This window comes from Tursiops truncatus, chromosome 9, assembly GCF_011762595.2.
Source record: "Tursiops truncatus isolate mTurTru1 chromosome 9, mTurTru1.mat.Y, whole genome shotgun sequence".
NCBI classification, from domain to species: Eukaryota; Metazoa; Chordata; class Mammalia; order Artiodactyla; family Delphinidae; genus Tursiops; species Tursiops truncatus.
In genome coordinates, this window is record NC_047042.1 from 17093674 (window position 1) to 17121249 (window position 27576).

At 38.9% G+C, this 27576-nt stretch overlaps 1 protein-coding gene across 2 annotated transcripts in view; it reads left to right on the top strand.

Moving 5' to 3' along the window:
* The window catches only part of NAMPT (nicotinamide phosphoribosyltransferase), a 73646-nt gene that overhangs the window by 37679 nt on the left and 8391 nt on the right, over positions 1-27576 (top strand). For both annotated transcript variants that reach the window (XM_033862896.2, XM_019940600.3), the window contains 3 exons: positions 1004-1138; positions 6641-9794; positions 10548-10622. In XM_033862896.2, coding sequence (XP_033718787.1) covers positions 1004-1138; positions 6641-6751 — 246 coding nt within the window. In that variant the 3' untranslated portion in view covers positions 6752-9794; positions 10548-10622. The remainder of the gene's footprint in view (positions 1-1003; positions 1139-6640; positions 9795-10547; positions 10623-27576) is intronic.

Consider the following 27576-nt stretch of genomic DNA (forward strand, 5'->3'; position numbering starts at 1 on the left):
AACTTGACTTCAGAAAAAAATGGAGATTTGGGGAAATGAGAGATTATTTAAGAGAGATGATGCAGGTCAATTCATTTCCACTACTTCAGTATATACCTTTGAATCAAAAAGTTGACCATATTTGAACGAGAATGTCAGCTAACCTAGCCATCACGTATGTAAACACTGTCAAAGAATGTTTTAGGAAGGTGAACTATGACATGTGAGTTGTGTTACTAGAATCGTGTTCTGGTAGCCTTAAAACAAGGGAACCCAAGCTGCAAGCAGCTGAACAACAGTCTCCCTAGCTCTTCATAAGCTCTTGAGAGTCTGTGTATTAAAGGGTGTGTGTAGGGGATCCTAAGAACACAGGGGTTGGTTCCCTACCTTAGTTCACCACCATCTTTCTTTGGCGAGTTCTGGGATTGCCTCTTCTGCTTCTCTTCTTATAGCCATCTCCAGTTGCTTCTTCCTTTCTGATCCTGAAACATTGTGCTCTAGGTTCTCTAGGTCTTCTTTGCTTCTGAGAGTAACAAGGTAATAGAATAAAAAGTAACAAAAGGGAAAAGGTTATGAAATAGGAAAGGCTTTATCATAGTAAACTCCTCGTTCCCTTGCCACAGATTATATAATTGAGTTGACATAGATTGATTTTTCAGTAACACACATGTGCTGTACTTAGATCAGTTTAAGGGCAAGGCATAATACAAAAGGAGATACCTTAAGGGTCACATTGTTAACCTCAAAGACTTACTACAGATGGAGTATTAGTATTTACACTGGTAAGAAAGGATATCCAAGATTTGGATTTTGTTCATACCTTCTTCATCACAGAGGACTCTGTCCTCCAAAACAGGCTAGAGTCTTGTCTCTAAAAGCCAGGTGTGGATTGGTTTAATTATACGTACAAAGTGCCTTAAAATTTATATAAATTAGGTACACACTTTTTTTTTTAATGGGTGTTGAGTGAACATTTCTGATGATTAGTCTTGTATTTCTCCAACTTTCTTAATTTGGATTCCAGATTAATGTCTTCAAGGACCCGGTTGCTGATCCCAACAAAAGGTCCAAAAAGGGCCGATTATCTTTGCATAGGACACCAGCAGGGAATTTTGTTACACTTGAGGAAGGAAAAGGAGACCTTGAAGAATATGGTCATGTATGTATCTATGCTGATTTGGGTTTTTTTTTTTTTGGTTTGGTTTGGTTTTTAAACAGTAGTAGGTTGACTCTTCAAATTAAGAAAGGAAGCTTTTATGTTTTATTTAAAGTGTTTACAGTTGCTGACCTAGCCTTCCAAAATACGATGAAAAGCAAGAAATGGCTAGATAGTAAATATGAGACTTTCACATACATTGGGTGAAATATTTTGTAACATTCCAAAAAAAATTATGGTTTTCTACATAGTGATCAGCAGGGAGTGATTGGTGAGCTTCAGGGAGTTTGCATATATTTGATCTTACTCTTATTGCCAATTAGCAGTGAATCGTTTCTGAACGGGAATAGTTAAGAATACTTAAAGGATGTTCTTCTTAGACTGCTCATAGCTATTTATGTTATAGTAAAACTTTGGTAATTTTACTAGATAAAAGAAGGGCTATCCAAATTCTAAAATGTTGTTAAAGACAATTCCCTTTTTCAAAACAATAGAATCCAGTTCAGATGGTTTTCTTTAGTCTCATTTGATTCTCCCAGCAGCTCTAATGACTAAAAAAGGCAAGTTACGTTATCTTAGTAGTGTAAGATGTGAAAACAGTGAGACTTGATTCAGATTATATAACTAATAAATGGTGAAACCTAGACTTAACCAAGTTTTCTGATTTTAGTCAACCAAACTAGAAACATTTATAGTATGCTAAAGTAGTCTCTCTGCTCGTTAACATACAAAAGTACACTTATATTCCTGAACTCAATAGTTATAAAATTTCTGTTTTTAAGCCACCAGATTGAAAAAGAAAATACTTTTTTAGAGGAAAATTACTCATGAATATTCATATTCTCAGAGGAGGGTTTACACTAAACATAAATACACTAACTTATTACTTTAGATGTTTTTAAACTTTTGATCCTTTATACCACATCACATATTTTGCTTATGTTACTTTTATTATATTCTTTTAAGATTTTGAGCCAGAATTAATACAATATGATTTTTCTGTTTAATGAAAAATATATATAAGTCCCTAAAACTTTTAGAATTAGATTCCTTTATATAGCCTGTTATGCAGTTCTTTGCATAGCCTTCACTTAACTCTTGTACTACCAAGACTTTGCCGAATTGGCAAAGTGACAAAAGTCACTTTAGACATGCTCATAACTATGAGTAAAACAGGCATTGATTTTAAGAGTATGTGAGTGATACTCGAGAACATTTGAGTCACTAATCAATTTATGATCATCTAGACCTTTTGATTTAATAGGAACCACCTTTCCTCAATAGATTAAAGTTAAATTTATAAAGAAAATGTCACAGCAAGAGCAGTGTGATTTGAAGCAACACAAGGACAGATAAGATTGTTTCAAGATGGTGGAGTGGGAAGACCCTGAGCTCACCTCCTCTCACGGGCACACCAAAATTACAGCTATTTACAGAGCAAATACTGACGAGGAAGACCAGAATCTACCAGAAAAGATCTGCAACTAAAGCTATAAGGAAGGAACTATGACGAGGCAGGTGAGAGGGGCAGAGTCACAGTATAGTCAAGACCCACACCTGCAAGTGGGCAACCCACCAACAGGAGAAGAATATAATTTCAGAGGTTCTTCCAAAGAAGTGAGGGGTCTGAGCTCCACCTCAGCCTCTCCAGCCTGGGGCAGGTCCTGCACCCGGAAGATAAGCCAGCAGGGCTTATTTCGGGACACCCAGGGGGCTGTGGGAAATAAGAGACTCTACTCTTAAAGGGCACACACAAACTTACACATGCTTTGAGACGCAGGGCAGAAGCAGTAGTCTGAAAGGAGCCTGAGTCAGACCCAGTAGCTGACCTTGGAGACACCTTGGGCCCCTCAGCTAGCTGCTCTTGGATCCAGCCCCACTCACTAGCAAGCCAACACAAGCTTCAGGACACCCTGGACCCCACAGCCAGCTGTTAGCAGCTGGCCCTACCTACCAGCAGTCTGACACCAGCCCTCAGGACTTGGCTCTGCTCAGCAGTGGGCTGACACTAGCCCCGGGACACCCCCAGGATTCCACAGCTAGCAGCCTTATAACTCAGCCCCACCAACCAGCCGCGAGCAGTCTACACCCAAGGCCTGGCAACCAACAAGACTGGGAGCCAGCTGCATCTACCAGACTGCCTGCTGTAGTCAGTCTTCCACAACAGAAGGACCCAAGCAACCCACATAGGAGGAGCCCTAGAGCAGCATATAGCTCTGGTGACCAGAAGGGATTCACTGCTGGGACACAGAGGAGTTCTACAAAAGGCAACTTCTCAAAGGTCAGAAAACATAACCAGCCTACCACGTACAAGAGTTCAAGATAATGATCTTAAAAATGATCAAAGAACTCATGAAAAGACTGGCTAACCAGAGTGAGAGTTTAGAAGTTTGTAACAAAAAGTCAGAAAATATAAAGAACCAGAGATTAAGAATACAATAACTGAAATTAAAAATACACTAGAAGGAATCAACGGATGAAATGATACAGAGGAATGGATCAGTGAACTGGAAGACAAAGTAGTGGAAATCACTGAAGCTAAAGAGAATAAAGAATTTTAAAAAATGAGAACAGTGTAAGACACCTCTAGTACAACATCAAGCAACTAACATTTGCATTGTAGTAGTCCCAGAAGGAAGAGAGAGAAAGGGGCAGAGAACATATTTGAAGACACAGTAGCTGAAAACTTCCCTAACCTGGGAAGGGGAAGCACAGAGAGCCCCAAAAGGATCAAATCCGAAGAGGACCACACCAAGAAACACTGTAATTAGATTGTTAAAAGCAGCAAGGGAAAAGCAACAACTTACAAGGGAACTCTAATAAGGCTGTATAATCTGACTTTTCAGCAGAAAGTCTGCTGGCCAGAGGGATGGCACAATATATTTAAAGTGATGACAGGGTGAAACCTACAACCAAGAATACTCTCTACCTGGCAAGGTTTTCATTCAGATTTGAAGATATCAAAAGTTTTACAGACAACCAAAAGCTAAACGTTCAGCATCACCAAGCCAGCTTTATAAGAAATGTTAATAGGAGTAAACATGATAATTACAAAAGGAAATACCTCATCAGTAAAGGCAGTTATATAGTAAAGGTAGCAAATCAAGCATATACTAAGGAAGTTTAAAAGACAAACAGTAAAATCACCTATAAGTAGTTCAGGGATACACAAAACAAAAAAGATACAGAATGTGTCAAAAGCAGTAATGAGCCTAAATGTAAGACATGATACCGTGAAACTCCTAGAAAAGAACATAGGCGAAGCACTCTGACATAAATCATAGTAGTATTTTCTTAGTCTCCCAAGGCAAAAGAAATAAAAGCAAAAATAAACAAATGGGGCCTAATTAAAAGTTTTGGCACAGCAAAGGAAACCGTCAATGAAACAAAAAGACAGCCTACATTGATGGGAAAAATATTTACAAATGATATGACCAGTGAGGGGTTAATATCCAAAATATCCAAAAAGCTAATGTAACGTAATATCCAAAAAAACCAATCCAATCTAAAAATGGGCAGAAGGACTGAACAGACATTTTTCCACAGAAGACATCCAGATGGCTAACAGGCACATGAAAAGATGCTCAGCATTGCTAATTATTAGAGAAATGCACATCAAAACCACAATGAGGTTTCACCTCACACCTGTCAGAATAAATGGCCATCATCAAAAAGTCTACAGATAACAAATGCTGGAGAGGGTGTGGAGAAAAGAGAACCCTCTTACACTGTTGGTGGGAGTGTAAACTGATACAGCCACTAGGGAGGACAGTATGGAGATTCCTCAAAAAACTAAAAATAGAGTTGCATACGACCCAGCAATGCCACTCATGGGTATATATTCAAAGAAAATGAAAACATTAATTTGAAACCTATATACACCCCAATGTTCACAGCAGCATTCTTTACAATAGCCAAGATACAGAAGCAACCTAAGTGTCCATCAACAGATGAATGGATAAAGAAAATGTGGCACATATATACAATGGAATATTACTCAGCCATTAAAAAAAAAGAAATTTTGCCATTTGCAACAACATGGATGGACCTGGAGGGTATTATGCTATATGAAATAAGTCAGACAGAGAAAGACAAATACTGTATGTTATTACTTGTATGTGGAATCTAAAAAATAAAACAAATGAATATAACAAAACAGAAACAGTCTTACAGATACAGACAACAAATTAGTGTTTACCAGTGGGGAGAGGGAAGCGAGGAGGGGCAGGGTAGGGGAGTAAGAGGTACAAACTACTGTGTATAAAATAAATAAGCTACATGGGCTTCCCTGGTGGCACAGTGGTTGAGAGTCCGCCTGCCGAGGCAGGGGACACGGGTTCGTGCCGTGGTCCGGGAGGATCCCACATGCCGCGGAGCGGCTGGGCCCGTGAGCCATGGCCGCTGAGCCTGCGCGTCCGGAGCCTGTGCTCCGCGACGGGAGAGGCCACAACAGTGAGAGGCCCACGTACCGCAAAAAAAAAAAAAAAAGAAAAAAGAAAAAAAGAAACTACACATAACTGTACATCACAGGGAATATAGCCAATATTTTACAATAACTTTAAGTGGATTATAATCTAAAAATAATAAATCATTATGTTGTACACCTGAAACTAATATTGTAAATCAACTATACCTCAATAAAAAAATTTTAAATAAAAAATAAAACATAGGATAAAAAGGAAACAACATAATGACAAAAATGTTAGATAACGTTGTATGCTCCTCACCTTCCGATGAGATGGAAAACTTCGGCATAGTAGATTACTTCTGTGGATTTTTCAGGAAAAACTAGAGGCAGATAATTCCTTATTGAGACAGGGATGGCTTTACCAGACTCGAAAGGGAATTTAGTCCTAATTCTCTTAATTGGTCTTTGTTTTATCCTTGTGTGGATCAAATGGATTACACGTATCAGTGACTTCCGGAATATACACAGAGTTTTTAAAATCAGTGGCTGTGCATTAGTCAAGAAATCAATTTATGTTTCTGTTCTGGGTTTGGTTGCTTGTTTTCAGTGTTGGCTTTGTTTGCTTGCTTGCTTCTTTAAGGCCAAAACTCGTGATTAGAAAGTTTAGTAAATTCCAAATTGAGAAGTTTAATCGGTGTTGAGTCTTGGCTAGGAATGAGGGAAGGTCTGGCAGGCTTTCCTTGCTGATCTGTCAGTCATGCTTATCAGTGACAGCCATAGTTCTTCTGGGCAACCAAAGCAGTAAGCATCTTCCACCTGAAAAAAAAGAGATGGGTCAACTAGGTTTTTTCATTTTTCCTTTAAGGAACACTGTTTTAAGAATGTACTACGCAGATCATTCCTTTCCATAAAAGTTAAATATCTCTACATCCCATTTTAGATCATGCCTGCTCTACCAGCATTCTTTGTGAATAAAATCATTTCATAATTTGAACAATATCAACATCTCTGTGTATTTAACTAACCTCATTCATCAAAGCATTAAGAATTTTGATAGTCTAATATCATTAAACTTTAATATTGTTATATTTGTGCAGGATCTTCTCCATACTGTCTTCAAGAATGGGAAGGTGACGAAAAGCTATTCATTTGATGAAGTAAGAAAAAATGCACAGCTGAATATCGAACTGGAAGCAACACCTCATTAAGCTTTGTTTTATGACTGGGTATGTGTGTGCGTGCCTGCGTGTGCGTGTGTGTGTGTTTACGTGCATGCACACACGTATACACCTGTGTGTGTGAGTATGTAATACATAATGTTTATTGTACAGATGTGTGGGGCTTCTTTGTGTTTTATGATACATTTCAGCCACATTATTTGTTGGTTTATGGACATACTGCCCTTTTCATTTTTTCTTTTTTCCAGTGTTTAGGTGATCTCAAATTAGGAAATGCTCTTAACCATGTAAAAGATAATTGCTAAAGTAAGCTTTTTAGGGCCCTTTGCCAATAGATAGTAATTCAATCTGGTATTGATCTTTTCACAAACAGAACCAAGAAACTTTTATATATAACTGAAGATCACATAAAACAGATTTGCATAAAATTATCATGATTGCTTTATGTTTATATTTAACTTGTATTTTTGTACAAACAAGATTGTGTAAGATATATTTAAAGTTTCAGTGATTTAACAGTCTTTCCAACTTTTCATGATTTTTATGAGCACAGACTTTCAAGAAAATACTTGAAAATAAATTACATTGCCTTTTGTCCATTAATCAGCAAATAAAACATGGCCTTAACAAAGCTGTTTGTTTTATTGTACAATTTGAAAATTACGTCAGGACATACCCAATAGAATTACTAAACCTCACTGCCCCTTGTAGAATATGTATTAATCATTCTACATTAAAGGAAATAATGGTTCTTACTGGAATGTCTAGGCACTGTACAGTGATTATACACGTTGGTCATTGTATTGTACCAGTGAAATGCCAAATTGGAAAGGCCTGTACTGCAATTTTATATGTCAGATAATGCCTGTGGCTCTAATATGCACCTCAAGATTTTAAGGAGATTTTTAGAGAGAATTTCTGCTTACACTCTAGAATATATACATAAATGTAAAATATTGACAGAAATGGAAGCAGTGTATTTTAAAGTAATTACACTTCTGAATTTATTTTTCCTATTCTATAGTTGATATGACTTAAATGAATTACTGGAATGGGTAGTGAGTGTACTTATTTTTAATGTTTTGATTCTGTTATATTTTTCATTTTTTTCAAAAATTAAATTGGATATTCAATTTTATGGACATCATTTATTAATTTTAAACTGAATCCCTCAATAAATAATGCTCAGGCAAGTTCTTAAATGAAGATAAATTATCCCAAATGAAAAGCATGATGACATGAGTTTGAATAATCTGAACCAGAAGCGGAAAGTTGGCTAAATTCGGTGTTCAACATCAACGTGTTCTAGAGTGATTAAACTGCTAGATTCGGAGTCAGTCATCACATTGGACTAGAGACCAGGATGTTTTAGATGTCCTTTCTGTTCTATGGCAGAGATTGGCCAGCTGTGGCCTGCAGGCCAAATTCGGACTACTCTTTCTATAAATACATATTGTCTATGGCTGCTTTCTCACAAGAACAGCAGAACTTGAGTCATTGCAGTAGTGACCCTGTGACCCACAAAGCCTGAAATGTTTATTATCTGGCCCTTTACAGAAAAGTGTGTCAACCCTGTTGTAAGAAAAGGAGTGTGCCTTGAGACGGAGTTTTTCGCTCTTTTGTCTTTTCTCATTTAAGAACCTGATATTAGAAGAGTATTTAGAAAAGCTTTAACAACATGACATTAAAAGTGAAATTTTAAAAATGGAAAAGCCATAAATCATTTGGCCTAAACAGTTACATGAGAAAATATTTTATCACTAGAGTAATCTAATTAGAAGCGAGTTATCTTTATTAAACATCTTTTATATGCATTATTAAGAAGAATATGGGATTTTGCAGATGATTCTAAACACCTGTCTAATGAGAACAGTAGGCATCATTCACACTTCTAGTAAGAGTTTTCATCCTGTAATCCCTGGTAGAAAATAATTTTAAGCTGATTTATTATTTTTTAAATCTAAGTAAAGAGTAGGAGTATTAAGAACACACCTTTCTTCACAAAATATGCTAAGGGGCTTATAGAGAAGAAAAAGAAACTATTACCAGTAACAACTTTGATAACTACCCATAATTTTGATTTTGCTGAAACACTGCAATTATACTGCAGATAACAGTCTTTATACACTGTGAATTTCAGCCGTTTCAGAGTATCTAGAGGAGTTTTATTTTAAAACTTTCAGTGAATGCTAAAATCTGTACATTTGTACATGGCCATAGATTGGGGGATGGAATGATTAACTCTGTTAGCTCTTAGCCACTTGGAATTGATGAATCCTGAATCTCCATCACGTAAGCACTTAGTATTTGGCCATCCCCATTCTGAGTAGAAACTGGGTGACATAGATATCAAATAGGACTCTGTTGTGTCACCCTTAAATTAGCCTGACTCTTGCAGACAAAAGCAAATGGCATGTGTGGGTTTGCTCAAGTCATTAGATTTGCAGTTTACAACAGTCAGTCCCCCTCGGTTCATAATATCCTGAAGTATTATTTGTATTTTAAATAGGAGATAGGAGTTCTGCGTTAAGACTCTTTATTTGTACTCTATACTTAAAGTAAAATGGTTTTAATGATTATCCCTTATTTCCTTTCTTGAAATAAATTGTCATGAAAAACATTTTATAATGAAATCCATCTTGGAAAACTAGAAAGAGAAAAATGGCAAGGTAATTATTGTTCTGTTTGCCATAATTTAGAATTCAAACTTAAACAAGTATTTTGTAGTTTTACATTCCTTTTTAACCCATCTAATGGAGAATGTCAGCTTTTCTCCCAAGTTGTATGTTAAATCAATCTAATATGTATTCAACATCAAAGATAAACATGTAATAAACATGGAAATAAAGTTTAGCTCTATTAGTGAAATGTTAAATTTGACTGTGTGCTTCAAATAATGGCATTTACAGAGTTACCTTTTTTAGGTATTCTTCCAGTTCAAAGAATTAGAGAATGAAAGAGGGAGAAACATCTAGGATGCCTTACTTTCTGCCTTGTGCACTCTATGGCAGTGCCTTTTACTAAGGACACTGGAGGAAGATCAGATTTGGGGGCAAAGAGCACAATTCCTCAGGTAAGATTTGAGATGCCTTTGAGACATTTAAATGTGGATTTTAGGTAGCTGGAGATACTGATTTGGATATGAATGTGATGTATAGATGGTCATTGGAGACTCAAGAGAGGATGCTTCTCTAGGCAGAGTATAGAGTATGGCATGGCAAACCACAGGCTATAGGCCAAATCCAACCCACCATCTGTTTTTGTAAATAAAGTTTTATTGGAACAGAGCCATGTCGATTAGTTAAACTATTGTTCATGGCTGCTTTCATGTCACAGTGGCAGAGTTGAGTGGTTGTGACAGACCTTATGGCCTGCAAAGCCTAGAATAATTTATTATATGGCCCTTTAAAGAAAAAAAAATGTGCGGATCTCTGCTATAAGAAGAGAGGGCCCAGGGCAACACCATAGGCACTCTCAAAAGTTTTAAGTGGCAGATCAGCAGGCAAAGGAGACTGACAAGCAGTAGCTAAAGAAATGAAAGGAAAACCAGGAGGAGGAAAGTCATGGAAGCCCAGGGAAGGGCTTTTTTTTTTTTTTTTTTTTGCACAGGTGTTGAATACTGCTGAGAAATCAAGTAGAGTGAGGGATTTGAAAGCATCTATTGGATTTGACCTCCTGGAAATAACTGGCAGCTTAGAGACATGCCCTTCCAGGTAGTAGAGGAGGTAGATGTCAGAAAGAAGCTACCCTTTGCACAGCTCCCAAATGTTGGAAGTGTGAAGGAGGAGAGAATGAGGCAACAGTGTGTCTCCCTTTCCCTTTTTAGGTACTGCTTTATCTCTGAGAAGGACCCAGGAAAAAGGGAGAAGTGGAAGACCAGAGAGTCAAAAGAATCAGCATGGTACTGGGTTCCAAAGAAAGTGGAGGAGGATGGGGTCCAAAGGATTGGCTTCCGATGGACAGAGTGCTTTTAATCTAGAAGAAAGGAGAGGCTAGTGCGTATGCAGGCTTTGGTTTTCTCTGAAATTTGAGACCAGGGCAGATGGTTGAAAATGCACGTTTTAAAACAGTTATTGTGGAGAGTAAAGTGCCCAGAGGTGTTGGGTCCTCCACACCATTCTGTAGTTCCCCAACTAGTTGGTGATTGAGAACTTACACTGAAAATTTGCCTCTTGTGGTTTTATTTTTGTTGCCCTCCCTAGTAACACCCTGATGCCTAGGTACAGACGCGCAGAAAATAGAGATAACTTGGAGTTTTGCCAGATAAGTCTGACTAGAACAAAGGACAATAACTGAATAATTATTAAAATTGAGTTGTTGAAAAGGGTCCTACGGTACTTACACTGAATAGGTAAGGACGTCAAGGCAACACACAGTGTTGGGAAGACAGTAGACAGCCCAATGGACAGTCTGACGACAGCTCTGGTCTACTGGGAGTTGTTGAGCAAGCAGCTTGGGAAGGACAGAAAATGCTAGCCTGAGACCAGGATGCCTGGATTAGTGATCTGAGAAGAGCAAGTTCGTGGTGTAGTACGATCCAAGGCGTGACCTTGCAGTGGCTACATGAAGTTAAGGAAGATCACTGGAGACGAAACAAGATCACAAAGCCTAAAAAGACAAGTGGGTTGGACGGGTGGACATTAAGATCATCCAGAGTCATAGTGGAGAGGAAAACTAAGTCAGGTGGCAGTGTGTTCAGTGAATGAAGGGAAGGGAGCAGGGGGCAGCAACAAGGAGGGGTGTGAGCCTCAAAGGGATCAGGCAGTGGAGACCGCTGACGCAGGCAAGCCTGCAAGAGGAGGAGCTCTGCCTCCTGGAAGGGTCCAAACATGCGTGGACGAGTAACAAACTGATTAAAAAGTGCTTTGTGTATTGCCAAAGGCTTGATGTCCTTTACCAGATGCTTAAGCACTATTTGTTGAGTTAATGAATAGACGGAAGGAAGGAATGATCTCGGTTTAAAATTTCTTGGTTTTGCTAGCTTGCTGCAGCATCCCCTTTCAACTGACATAGGGCCCAGTGTTCCAGCCTTTAAATACATTTTTGAATTTTTGTTTTTAATGTTTTAAGAGTCACATTTTCTTTTTTAAAGAAACCAAAGCATTCTGCGCCAGTTAAAATCGGTCACCTCTTATTCAGGTTATTCCCACCTCAAATTATTTTATTTTATTCAAAAGTTTCTCTAATTATTATTTATTCCCCCCAGAGACAACTCTATCTTAATTGGTTCACAGTTCTTCATTCCATTAAAACTTATTTATTTGTTATTCCAGCAAAGAGAAATATATTCTTGAATGGAATTTTAGACTCACTCCAATTACCAACTTCACCAAAATTTTTTTTAACTAACATGAAAATGGGTCCTTGGTAATCGAGAATTTTGCCTGCGTGCTCTCACGTGGGCTGACTGACCCCTCACCTTATTGGTATATACAGGACTCTTGGTGACTTAGTTGGTATATTCACAAGGGATCTTTTTACCACTTTTCAGGGCTCATACTGTTCTCTTGGCGAGTAGAATAAGCTGTCAATTGACTTTTCTACCAGTTTATAGCATAATCTTTGCAGAAAAATACAATTTTGGTTTACATTGATTTATGTTCATCCCAAAGAAGCATCTTTCTTTTGTTGGCAGCAAAATACTATTAAAAATATAGTTATCCTGACTTACTTTATTTTCTTTATAATTATTATAATTGCCTACTGAGCTGTTACTTCTTTGAGGTAAACTAGGGAAGACGTTCTGCAGTTTTTATTAAGATGGATGGATCAGCTGTTGGGCTGAGGAGCCCTGCTGATGGACTGACTACGAATTTAGTTCTTTTTAGCTCTTCCTAAGTAGCCTGAACTCTGAGCCTGGGAAAAAACAACTCTTAATCTTCACCCTCTCCCTTTCTAGTCCTTCCTCCTCAGCCAACAAACATGTTCCTGTTTCTCCAGTCCTTAAAAAAAAAGTCACTCCCTGATAGCACCAGCTTAGTCGCCCTTCTCCCTTTCATATCCAAACTCTGTGTACACTTCCTCTCCATTTACTGCCTCACTTGCTGTTCATCTCCCATCTGGTTCTCATCCCTCATTAAACAAAACAGACGCCTCTTGATTGTCAAAGGAATATGTTTAGTTCTTATCTTACCGGAGGATCTCCCCTGCATTTGCCACTGTTAGTAATTCAGTCCTTGAAACTGCTTCATCTTGTGCTGGAACAGTTCAGGTGCCTTCTCTCTCTGGGGCTCTTCTTCACACACTTTTCAATTTTGGCGTGTCCTGCTTATCTCCTTATTTATCTCGGCTGATCTCAGCCACTCCTGCTCTCAGCAATCACCTGTTTATTCAAGCCTCCACGCATTTCTCTCTCTAGCCCAGACTTTTCTACCTGTGATGCATTTCCACCCAGATACCTACTCACATACGACGAGGCCAAACTTATATTCCTCCTGATTCTCTACCTCATTTGGGGGTTCAGCCAACCGCCCGAGCGAGAGTTCCCTCTCCATTACCCTGCACATGTCTTCAATTACACATTCCTATTGATTTACCTACTAAATAATGTTATAATCTGTCTTCTCTCCCACTCCCACTTTAGGTGCACAAATCTCTTCCTGAAGCAATACAAAACATATCTAACTAGATTTTACATCCTTAGCCGCCTCCCCGCCGCTGCTGTGTACTGCCAAAAAAGTGTTCTAACAAAATCGAATCATTTCAGTCCCCTGCTTAAAGCATTTGGTGTTGTCTTTAGCCCACGATAATGCTCAGAATCCAACCTAACCCACAAAACCCTCCCTGATCTGGCCCCTGCCACACACGCAGCCTCATGTCTTGCCCTCTGTTTTCTGTGCCAGCATCACCTACTTGCTCTGCCTACACACACTCCTGCACGTGCACACACATCACACCATTTCCCCACTCCTCTCCTTACTTATGCTGCATTTGACTAACTCATTTTAGGTGTTAGGTGGTAACACCCCCAAGAATCATGCAACAGCTCGCTCATCTGCCATCCCCACCCCACATGCCCTTCCTCTGGCCTCCACAGGTACTGAGTGTATTTCTAAAACAGCTCTTACAATCCATGGTTCTGGGTCCTGCATGAGGAATATAGAATGGTGTTTTATTCATCTGTATCTCCTGCATTCAGTACATTTAAATGTTTGTTGAATAAATGTCATTAAGATGAACACTTTTCCACAGTGTTTTGGTACCCTTTGTAGTACCCTGAACACTTTAATAAGTGTTGAAAAACAAACAAACAAAAAAAACAAGTAGAACATTTTACTAAGTTGTTTTTTTAAACACGGATAACTTTTTCAAAGCATGTTCACATATTACTGTCTTTTTGGAAAACCCTTAGAGTAAATTCATGAAGTGTTTGTTTCATCAAAATATAGGTTAGAAAACTAACATATAAAGAGGATAAATTATTTGCCTAAGATTTCCTTGTATGTACTTAAGTAGTTCATAACTTTCCTTGGACCTTAGACCTCTGAGACTGTGCTTACAGCTGTGGGCCTTCTTCAGAGAAAAACTCTTATTTGCAAATAAAACATTTTGCATATAACTTAAGGGGGTTGCTACACAGACTCCACCATGAGAACTCCTAGTTACGGGCAGACGTCGGAGATATTGCGGGTTCACTTACAGACCACCTCAAAAAAGCAAACGTCACAATAAAGCGAGTCTGGCTCGCTTTTGGCTTTCCCAGTGCCTATAAAAGTTATGTTCAGACTATACTGCAGTCAGTTAAGTGCGCAGTAGCATGTCTAAAAAGACAATGTACATACCTTAATTAAAAAATATTTTATTGCTAAATTCTAACCATCATCTGACCATGTAGGGTTGCCACAAACCTTCAATTTGTAAAAAAACAAGCACAGGAAAATAATGATGTATGCCTGTAATTGCAGAGCAGAGATTAAGGGTGCTCTCTACCAAATGCCCTTCCCTCTTTATTTGAACGTCTACTGGTGCTCTTAGAAATTTTAAGGTTTTAATCACCTTAAAATCACCTACAAATCATTGTTTTTGTAACAAGGCAAAGTAAGTAAATGTGATTTCAATTCAACTCGCAAGGGGTTCTGCAGACTTCATTGATGCAGATTCCAAAATTGGTGGCTATTTTAAATGTCTCTTTCACAGATGGAGAAACAGAATCTTCTCTGTAAACCAAGCAACACCAAACTTCTGACAAAAGCTTTCTCTGTATTTTTATAACTAGACGATTCTGTTTCCAGAAATGTAAACAGACTAGGTAATTCTGACTGCCTTCCACTAAAAGCCAACAAAAACTAATGGGTAACTTTTTTTTTTTGTATTTAACTAACAAACATCAGCAAGAAATGACTAGGTCAAAATCCAAGTGAAAATGGGATGTGGAATAGAGAAGCAAGTACGGAAGGTACTTTTGTCCCGGGGCATCTACCAAACCTGAGGAGTATGAGCTTCAGTTTCCAGGGCCCGACGGGACATGCGAACAGAAATCAAAGACCCTTTATAAAGCAGGTCCTGCAAAGGGCTACTTCCGGATGATGGTGAACCAGGAGGAAACCTTTACCCCAACACCACTAGGGCCCTGCAAGAAAAGTTGCTTTAGCTCTGGGCAGACCGAGTTAAGAAAAACCTCTGACAAACTGTCACTGCAAGCTAGCCCTTGCACCTAGTTGCAACCCAAATTCACACCCTGTACATGTTACAAAAGCCTCAAGCTGTAAATTTAGATTAAACTGGACTGGGGGAATTCCCTAAATGCTGGCCAGAATGCAGATCCTCTGAAAGGATACTGTTTCATCCTAAGCCTCAAAGGACTCCCAAAATAATATTCTAAGGAAAATGAGCAACTCAAAAAGTAATCACACAAGGAAACAGAACACCATGAATGAGAGTGACCCAAAAAATCCAAAAGTTTCAGATACGGAAATTATGAGACATAAAATATGCATAATATTTTTGTTAATGAAATAGCTTGAAGCTACTTGGAATAGGAAATCTTTTTAATAACAGATTTGAAAAAGGGATTAATGGAATTTGTATAAATAAAAAATACAGAAACAGATTATCAGATTAGACAGCCATAGAGGGAACCAAAGGGAAGACAGGTCGGAAGGAATTATTCCGAACGCAACACAAAACAAATGGACGAAATCAAAAAGAAGGTAAGCAACATGGGAGAGGGGAAGGGCCTAAGGTATGTCTAATCAGAGCTCTAGAAGAAGAAGAAAGAAAATGGGGTAGAAGCTATATTTCAAGATCTGAGGGTTCAGGATTTACCTGAACTGATAGAAAGCAACAAGTGAAAGATTAAAGAAGCTCAGTGAATCCCAAGCAAGATACACTTTAAAAAGCCACACCCAGACATGTTATAGTGAAAGTGCAAATCAACAATAGTACACTAAGTGTCTTAAGAGCAGCCAGAGAAAAAGAGATTGTGGGAATTCCCTGGCAGTCCAGTGGTCAGGACTCTGTGCTCTCGTTGCTGAGGGCCCAGGTTCGATCCCTGGTCAGGGAGCTAAGATGCCACAGGCTGCAGTGGAAGCCAGGAGACAATGCGATGACCTAAGAGGAAATAATTACCAACGTAGAACCCTACTCCCATGAAATATAATTTTCAAGAATGAAGATACATTTTCAGATCACCAAACTCAAAGGTTGTCCCTAGCATACCTTCACTAAAGAAAATTCTAAGAGATGGATGAAGAGCAATAGAAGTAGTAAATATATATGGGGCGACTAAACAAAATTGACTGTATGAAACAACGATGGTGTCTTATGGATTTAAATTAAATATTTAAAATCTATAGGCATAGCATAACTCAGGAGCAAGGTAAATGGAATTCAGTGTTCTACGGCACTTGAATCGTCAGAAGGTGGTTAAACTTATTGATCAATTTTAGACTTTGGTTAAGTATGTATATTGAATTAGTAGGAATAGGAACAAAGTATGTTACTTTCAAACTAACAGGAAAAGATCAAAATTTTTCAAAAGGTGGCCAAAAGTGAGAGAAAAGGTAACAAAAACAAGGGGGACAAAAACAGCAAAAGAATAATAATAGGATGCATGCTACATACATTCAATATATATAACATATGTCAATAGTACATAAACATATCCTACACAAACACACAATCAGTTAAAAGAATGTTTTTTTAATCCAACTATTTGCTGCTTACAAGAGACATGTCTAAAGTATAAGATGCCAAAAGGATGAAAATTTTTTTTTAATTAAACAGTTTACTGAAAATAATTGCTGCTATTTACCTTTAAATCAGAGGACTTGTTTGCTTGGGATTTCTGAACAAGGCGGGCTGAAACTACACATTACATCACTGGGCTCCCAAGCCGTGCCAACCAAGTGTGGCACAAGGAAGAGAGCCTCCCTGCTCTGGCTCAGAGCTGTATTTACCAAGCTTTGGGGATAATATGTACCTCTGGCAAAGAGCTGTCTCCCCTCAGATTATGCTGATGCCCGGGAAGCCACATTTAGGGATGTCAGTGGACGCTTTACTGCAGGAAAAGATGCATCTGAGAAATAGTGCCTCCTGTTTATTTTTGTCCTGAACCCTTTAGCTTCCCATGTTTGTATTTTTCAACTCTACTGTCTGTATCTTTGAGCAGTGTTTACATGCATTCCCCTTTGCATCAGTAGGTGGAGTAGGAGAGGGTAGGGTAAGAATTACCTGTGGGGCTTTTCTGAAACGTACTCTTACTCCTGAACATCTGATACGTTGCTGGATATGACAGGTACAAGTGTCTGTGTAGTTTGTTTCTTGTTTTGTTTTTGTTTGTTTCTAATTTTTTTTTATTGGAGTATAATTGCTTTACAATGTTGTGTTCGTTTCTGCTGTACATGAAGTGAATCAGCTGTAAGTACACCTATATCCCCTCCCTTTTGGACCTCCCTCCCACCCCACCCCCATCGCATCCATCTAGGTCGCCACAGAGCACCAAACTGAGCTCCCTGTGCTGTACAGCAGGTCTGTGTAGTTTGGATAAACCACCAGAGAATTCGTAAACACCCATCATCTCTGGTTGAGACTCACTGCTCTATATAAACCACTACCCAAATATTGATGCAGAACTATAAGCGCTTTACAAACCTTATTACCTCCATCCTAAAACTTCACCAGCAGTGTCCTTTCTGCTTAGAGAACAAGGCACTGTGAAAGATGGCCAAGAATGGTTCTGTGAGGTTTATACAACTTGACACCACCCTAGCCTGCCTGAGGAAACAAAGGTCACAGCATTTTTCCTACAGGGAGGAAAGAGGACAATGACTTCAAACCACCTCCATCTAGTAACAGCAAAACGTGTCCTTTCGCAAGTGAAACAAAAGTAAAAATAAACAAATGGGACCTAATCAAACTTAGAAGCCTTTGCACAGCAATGGAGACCGTAAACGAAACAACAAGACAACCTACAGAATGGGAGAAAATATTTGCAAATGATGCAACTGAAAAGGGCTTAATTTCCAAAATATACAAACAGCTCATACAGCTCAATAGCAGAAAACAAACAAACCAATTAAAAAATGGGCAGAAGACCGTAATTGACATTTCTCCAAAGAAGACATACAGGTGGCCAGTAGGCACATGAAACGATGCTCAACATTACTAATTATCACAGGAATGCAAATCAAATCCACAATGAGGTATCACCTCACATCAGTCAGAATGGTCTACAAATCATCTGTCAATACAATGCTCATCAGAAAGTCTACAAAAAATAAGTGCTGGAGAGGGTGTAGAGAAAAGGGAACCCTCCTACAATGTTGGTGGGAATGTAAATTGGTGCAGCCACTGTGGAGAACAGTATGGAGGTTCCTTAAAAAACTAAAACTACAGCTACCATATGATCCAAAAATCCCACTCCTGGGCATATATTCACAGAAAACTCTAATTTGAAATGATACATGCACCCCAATGTTCATAACAGTACTATTTAAAATAGCCAAGACATGGAAGCAACCTAAATGTCTGTCAACAGATGAATGGACAAAAGTGTTATGCGCACACACCCATATACACACACAGACACAATGGACTATTACTCAGCCAGAAAAAAACACTGAAAATGCCATTGGCAGCAACATGGATGGACCTAGAGATGATCATACTAAATGAAGTAAGTCAGAGAAAGACAAATATATGATATCACTTATATGTGGAATCTAAAACATGATACAAATGAACTTATTTACAAAAGAGAAATAGAGACATAGAAAACAAACTTGTTACCAAAGGGGAAAGGGGGTGGGGGAGGGATGAATTAGGAGTTTGGGATTAGCAGACACCAACTACTATATATAAAACAGGTAAACAACAAGATCCTGCCGTAGAGCACAGGGAACTATATTCAGTACCTTGTAATAAACTATAATGGAAAAGAATCTGAAAAAGAGTAGATGACATATATAAAACAATCACTTTGCTGTACACCTGAAACTAACAACATTGTAAATCAACTATGCTTCATTTTTTTAAAATGTTCTTTCCTCTCCTCTTCACATATGATAACCTGGAAAAAATTAACCTCTAAAGAGGTTTCTAACAATAATTTCCATGTACAAAAGAGATCTAGGTCTATGCTATCTATGTTCTCCACAAGGGGCAAGTATTGCTGTTGTTACCAAGAAATGACAAAAAGCATTTCTGATAAACAGAATTACAAGTGCTGGCCTCGTCAGCCAGGACAGCGAGGTGCCCAGGACTCCTCTGGAAATGAGTTTTTCCAGCCGCTGGAGGTAGGTGAGGAGAGCTTTCTGCCACTGGGAGTCACTAGCCCATTGAAAAAAACAGGATCCCAAAGCTCACAAGCAACTTCATTTAGCATTGTGTACGTATGTGTACGTGTGTGTGTGCACGTGTGTGTGTATGTATATGCACAGAGAGGGAGAAATACCTCATTCCCTGTCAGCTAGTTTTGAAACTAGGAACAGAGAACAAAGTAATATATGTGCCACAAACAGTTAAAAAGCTATTTCAGTGCCATGCTATATCCAGGGACACATTAACTCTTAATAGGCAAAAAATATAGCTCATTGGAATAAATAAATAACTACTTTGGCAGGCCCTTATCTGTTTCCCCACTAGATGCTATGCCCTGTGCTGGCAGGCACAATGCCTGACCTTCTGGCCGCGCATGCCTGTCTCAGGCCTAAGTTGGGGCCTGACCCCCGGAAGACATTCACCAGGTACCTGCTGAGCGAATGGCGCTTCATAATCCTACAGCACTCACTTCTTCCTCCCTCCATCCCTCATGGTCCAGCCACATCTCACCCCTCCACCTGCCTCTCCTACTCCATGCCCCCAGGTCCTCGTTACCTGGAGCCAAATACTCATGCTTTTGAAGGCAAAAAGGTCAGTGGGAATGGGTCAACCATTCAAGGAGCCCTCATTCATCTGCATCTTGTGGGGAATTCCAGACTAGAATTTCCAGCTGCTTTATGCAAAAAACGGTCAAATGAGATCGTTCCCCAACAGACCCCCAGATTACTACAAATGGTACAAAGATCTCCGCAGGAATTCACTGGTCAGAAGGCCTGAACTCCCAGGGTAGTCAGAACTCCCTAAATAAAATCTCTGATCCTCCACACCATAATTTTTGCCTGTTTGTTTTTTTCTTTTTGACAACAACCTTCAGTAAGAAACACATTTCAGGGCTTCCCTGGTGGCGCTGTGGTTGAGAGTCCGCCTGCCGATGCAGGGGATGCGGGTTTGTGCCCCGGTCCGGGAGGATCCCACATGCCGCGGAGCGGCTGGGCCCGTGAGCCATGGCCGCTGAGCCTGCGCGTCCGGAGCCTGTGCTCTGCAATGGGAGAGGCCACAACGGTGAGAGGCCCGCGTACCACAAAAAAAAAAAAAAAAGAAACACATTTCATACTGCAACTCCGTCACGCACGTATACGTATGTTACTGAAACCCTTACTTGGTACAGTGCCCTCTGATACAGCCAAATCTGCTGTTTGGTTATATCCTACTCTACTGGGTTTCTTTAATGCTGGTTCTAGCCCACAGAATTGGGATCTTGAACCACTAATGGTCATGACCTGCAGTTGAAAACCACTGGCCTAAATGGACCCAGTACAGCATCACCCACCCCGGTCTTATATGCACAAGATCATAGCTCTCCAGGAAGCCCCACATCATGGGGGCTCCTAAGCCAAACTTAGGGGCCCCAACTATAACCAGATGAGCTTCAGGAATGTGGTGAGTAAACAAACTTTCTCACTGTGCCATTTCCTAGGTGAAGAAAGAAATGAAAACTTACGCTCGCTAACTCTATGTTATGCTAGGTACTCTATGTTATGCTAGGTACTTTGCGTGAATGGCCTTCCTTAACCCCCTCAGCAGCTCTCTGTGGTAGTCGTCATCCCCACTTTGGAGGTGAAACAACTGACGAAAACAAAGAGAAAGTAACCAGCTAGTAAGGAACAGAGTGAGACTTCCAGCCAGGGCTGTGCGACTCCACAAGCCACCATGCTCACCTTCCTGACTGCACTACATCAGCCACGACGAAGAGTCCTTCCTTCTTTCCCTCACCCCTGTGCCTGTCCACGTGCAGCATCTCACTCCAGATCTGGCCTGCTATCATTCCTCCAGGAAGGCCCCTCCAAGAGCCACTCTCCGCCAAACTCTAGACGTACAACTGCCACTTTATTTTGCCACGAGGTTCTGCAGTGCTTGGTCAAGTGTGTGCAGTATGGGTGCGTGTGAATGCGTGCGTGTCTACTGCTCTTCTGCTGCCAGAATCACACACCGGCTTTCCATCAAGCAGCGCCTGCAGGTCTCAGGGCTGTATGTCAGTCTCTATTACTTTTCTTCGGGTGCCTCATCTGACCCAGCTACCTGAGGATGACTAGCTAGGGCATTTCCATCTGTTTTTAGTTCCTTCTGACTCTGACCTAGGCTGTTCACTGAGGAGCCGGTCGGAGCTGGGAAGGGCTGTATCAACCTCATCAAAACAACTTCTCAGGCAGCTGACTGCCTGCAGATTTGGGACAAGGGGTGAAAAATAAGAAATCATGTGCAGAGCTTTCCAAGTGGGGAAAGAAAGAGCAGGCAATCCAGAAGGTCCACCAACAATCCAGACAGCTACCTCAGCCAGCTCGGGCTGTGGGTGAAAAGAGGGCAAAGAACATAAAGAGGGAGGTGAGGGCACCCTAACAAATCTGCAACCAACCAACCCCTAAGAGCAAAACCATGAACAGAGCCAGAGGTGGGCTCTCCACCCTGACCTCTTCCTTAAGCTCTCAAAGGTTTTCCAGTGTACGTGGTACCGTGGGAAACTGGGAGCAACCTGTGTAGACTGTGCACTTGCAGATCCTGCACTCACACCCCGGTAAAGGGGGCTGAGCCTATTAGACACAGGACAGATCCCTTTGATCGGAATATGTCCTTCCTCAGACTGGAATACTCAAAGCAATCTAACTGCCCAGTGCCAATTCAGCACATATCCTGATCCAATCTCATTTTTGAAAACTTTTCTAAATTGACTGGTTTAAGAATATGCAGAGAGAGTACAGATATACAGAGATATATGGAATATATAGAATATTCAAAGAGATTATACTTAACACTTTCACTCTAAGAGACCCACATTAGGAGTGATAATTAGTACTTTGCAGAAAAACTGTCTTTCAGTGTATGAATTTACACATTTGCTTAAAGAAGCTCTAGCCCGAAAGAACAAATCAGGTCTTTCCAAATAATTTGAACTAGTATTTCTGTTTTGATTTAAGTAGACTAAAAAGAACTAGTTTCTCAGCCTATCTCTGTTTTTCAGAGTAATGTGAGAAAGATAGCATTCTATAGCATAGTCGATGACTTCTTTTTTGTTTCCACAGCTTATCACATATCTGAAGATTTATATGTTTGTGTTCAGAGCTAGCTCCTTTTCAAAAGTTTTTGACACTTAAATAACCCATATATCTATAAGCACATTTCTTAATGAGGAATAGTAGCATCTATTCCAAACAAATTTTTAGCATAATCAATGAGCTGCTTCCTATGATAGAATATCAGAATTGAGAAGGAATTCATTTTCACCCCATTCTAAATGAAACCCAAATTTCATTGTTTGTAATATATTTCATTACAGCTAAAAATAACAATGTTTAATATCATCAAATACCTATCTAGTCAGTGTGCAAATTTCCTCAATTGTCTTGTAATTCTTAAAAGTCTGTTGGAGGGAATTCCTTGGTTGTCCAGTGGTTAGGACTCTGCGCATCCACTGCAGGGGGCCTGGGTTCAAATTCTGGTCAGGGAACTAAGATCTCTCAAGCCACATAGCACAGGGGAGGAAAAAACAAAACAAAACAGTCTATTGGAAGCACATATGGAACATTCTTCAGGATAAATCCCATGCTAGGCCACAAAACAAGTCTTGATAAATTTAAGAATACTGAAATAATGTCAAGCATCTTTTCTGACCACAATGGTATGAAACTAGAAATCAATTACAAGAACAAAAGTAGAAAATTCACAAATATGTGGAGATTAAACAACATGCTACTGAACAACCAGTGGGTCAAAGAAGAAATCAAAAGAGAAACCAAAATATATTGTGAGACAAATGAAATTGAAATACAACATATCAAAACTTATAGGATGCAGCAAAAGCAGTTCTAAGAAGGAAGTTCATAGCGATAAATGCCTACATTAAGAAATGAGAAAGATTTCAAATAAAAAGAGAAAGAGAGACAATCGAAAAGAGTGATGAAACTAGGAGTTGGTTTTTGGACAAGATAAACAAAATAGACACACCTGTAGCCAAACTCACCAAGAAAAGAGAGAGGACTCATATAAATATCAGAAATGAAAGAGGAGACATTACAACTGATAACCACAGAAATACAAAGGACCATAAGAGACTACTACAAACAATTATATGCCAACAAATTGGACAACTTAGAAGAAATGGATAAATTCCTAAAAACATACAACCTACCAAAACTGAATCAGGAAGAAACAGAAATTCTGAACCAACTAATTACTAGTAAGAAGATTGATTTGGTGATCAAAAACCTCCCAACAAAAGAAGTCCAGGACCAGATGGCTTCACTGGTGAATTCTGCAAACATTTAAAGACAAATTAATACCAAACCTTCTCAAACTCTACCAAAAAATAGAGGAGGAGGGAACAATTCCAAACTCATTTTATGAGACCAGTATTACCTTGATACCAAAACCAGACAAGGATACTACAAGAAAAGAAAAGTATAGGCCAATATCCCTGATGAACACAGATGTAAAAATCCTCAACAAAATATTAGCAAACGAAACTCAACAATACATTAAAAAGATCATACACCATGATCAAGTGGGATTTATTCCAGGGATGCAAGGATGGTTCAACATCTCCAAATTAATCAGTGTGATACACTGCATTAACAAAATGAAAGATGAAAATCATATGATCATCTCAATAGATGCAGAAAAAGCATTCAACAACATCCTTTCATGATAACAACTCTCATCAAAGTTGGTATAGAAGGAACATATCTCAACATAATAAAGGCCATATATGACAAATCCATAGCTAGTATTATACACAATGGGAAAAAACTTAAAAGCTCTTCTGCTGTGATCAGGAACAAAATAAGGATGCCCACGCACCACTTTTACTCAGCATGGTACTGGAAATCCTAGCCAGAGCAATTAGGCAAGAAATAAAAGGCAACCAAATCAGAAAGGAAGCAGTAAAACTGTCACTATTTGCAGATGACATGATATTTTATATAGAAAACCCTAAAGACTCCATAAAAAAACTGTTAAAAATAATAAATTCATTAGAGTTGCAAGATACAAAACTCAATATACAAAAATCAGTATGTTTCTTTACACTAATAATGAACTATCAGAAAGGGAAAATAAGAAAACAATCCATTTACAATTGCATCACAAAGAATAAAATACCTAGCAATAAATTTAGCCAAGGAGGTGAAAAATCTATACTCTGAAAACTGTAAGACATTGATGAAAGAAATTGAGGAAGACACAAATAAATGGAAAGAACATCTGTGCTCATGGACTGGAAGAATCTGTATTATTAAAATAGTCATACTACCCAGTGATCTATAGATTCAATGCAATTCCTATCAAAATTCCAATGGCATTTTTTCATAGAAATAGAACAAACAACCCTAAAATTCAGATGGAACCTTGAAAGACTGAGTAGCCAAAGCAATGTTGAGAAAGAATAACAAAGCTAGAGGCATCACACTGCTTGCCTTAAAACTATATTATAGGGGCTTCCCTGGTGGCGCAGTGGTTAAGAATCCGCCTGCCAATGCAGTGGACATGGGTTCGAGCCCTGGTCCGGGAAGATCCCACATGCTACGGAGCAACTAAGCCTGTGCACCACAACTACTGAGCCTGTGCTCTAGAGCCTGTGAGCCACAAATGCTGAAGCCTGCGCACATAGAGCCCATGCTCCGCAACAAGAGAAGCCACCGCGATGAGAAGCTCGCGCACCGCAACAAAGAGTAGCCCCTGCTCGCCACAACTAGAGAAAGCCGGTGCACAGCAACGAAGACCCAACACAGCCAAAAGTAAATAAATAAAATAAATAAATTTATAAAAAAATAAAGTGAGATTTATTTTTAAAAACTATATTATAAAGCTATAGTAATCAAAAAAGGACGGTATTGGCACAAAAAGAGACATATAGATCAGTGGAACAGAATAGAGAGCACGAATATAAACCCATGCATATATGGTAAATTAATTTATTACAAAGGAGCCAAGAACACTCACTGAGGAAAGGACATTCTCTTCAATAAGTGGTATTGAGAACACTGGACAGCCATGTGCAAAAGAATGAAACCGGGCTACTATCTTCCACCATACACAAAATCAACTAAAATGGATTAAAGACTTGAACATAAAGCCTGAAACCATAAAGCTCCTGGAAGAAAACATAAGCTCCCTGATGATGGTCTTAGAAATAATTTTTTGGATTTGACACCAAAAGCAAAGGCAACAAAAAGCAAAAAGGCTACAAAAGCAAAAATAAACAAGTGGGACTACATCAAACTAAAAAGTTGCTGCACAGCAAAGGAAACCATCAACAAAATAAAAAGACAATCTAAAGAATAGGAGAAAATATTTTCAAATCACATATCCTATAAGGGTTAATACCCCAACTATATAAAGAACTCATATAACTCAGTAGTAAACAAACAAACAAACCCCAAACAATCTGATTTTTAAAATGGCAGATGATCTGAATAGACATTTTCCCAGACATACAGAGGCTCAACAGGTGCATGAAAAGGTGCTCAACATCACTAATCAGGGAAATGCAAATCAAAACCACAATGAGATATCACCTCACACCTGTGAGAATGGCTATTATCAAAAAGATTAGAAATAATAAGTGTTGGTTAGGATGTGGAGAAAAGGGAACCCTGGTGCACTGTTGGTGGGAATGTAAATTGGTACAGCCACTATGGAAAACAATATGGAGGTTCCTTAAAAAACTAAAAATAGAACTACCATATGATCCAGCAATTCCACTCCTGGGTATATATCCAAAGAAAACAAAAACATTAATTTGAAAAGATATATGCACCCCACTGTTCACAGCATTATTTATAATTGCCAAGATATGGAAGCAACCTAAGTATACATCAACAGATGAATGGCTAAAGAAGATGTGATATCTCCCTCCCTCCCCCCCACCCTCCCCCCCCACACACAATGGAATATTACTCAGACATAAAAACGAATGAAATTTTGCCATTTACAACATGGACGGACCTGGAGTGTATAATGCTAGGTGAAATAAGTCAGACAGAGAAAGACAAATACTGTATGTCATTTCTTATGTGTGGAATCTAAAAAAATAAAACAAACGAATGTAACAAAACAGAAACAGACTCATACAGAACAAACTAGTGGTTACCAGCGGGGAGAGGAAAGGGGGGAGAGGCAAGATGGGGTAAGAGGTTAAGAGGTACAAACTACTATGTATACAATAAATAAGCTACAAGGATATACTGTACAGCACAGGGAATATAGCCAATACTTTATAATAACTTTAAATGGACTATAGTCTATAAAAATACTGAATCACTGTGTTGTACCCTGCAACTAATATAATATTTTAAATCAACTATATTTCAAAAAAAGCAAAAATAAATATATAAAAATAAATAAAATGAATTATATGTGTTTATTTGCTCTTGTATTCAGTATAGTTTAATCTTTATTTCTGAAATGATTTTAAGTTTCCAATACTTGTCTGAGGTAGTTCTGTCACCTTTATTTTCATATATTCCTATTTTTCCAAATACTTCACGTATGAGTTTCTGTACCTTTGATTTATATTGTTCTTCCACGCTTCTATCATTTTCTTATTTCATTTTAGCTTTTTTTTAATTTAGCTTATGGTTTTCATCTCTTTCGTGACCATGTCCTTCTTGTGTGCTTTCATCATCTGAAGGAACGTTATTCTGCTCCTTATATTTTTTCTTGTAAGAACTTTGTATGGACATTGGCCACAGTCTTTTCCAGTTGCTCCTATTTAAGTGAAATGAATTTTCCTTTTACTCTCACAAAGGGTGGCTGCCAATAGTCATTTTTCTAGCCTCACAGCTCTAGAGCTCATTCTGTTCTTTTGGAATAAGGAATATGGCCTTAATACTTTCTAAATTATGCTCCTTAATACTCTCTAAACTATTTCTTACCCTCACCCATTTTTTCTGCATTCCCGCTTTCCTTTGTCCCTATTTTCCTTTTTCTGCTCAATTTTGATCCTACTCCCAGTACTTTTTCCTCAGTGTGAAAGAAAGCTTAGTAGGAGAAGAAAAAGAAGGTGCAGCAGTGATTTATGTAGCCCGTAAAGCCTACTATACTTA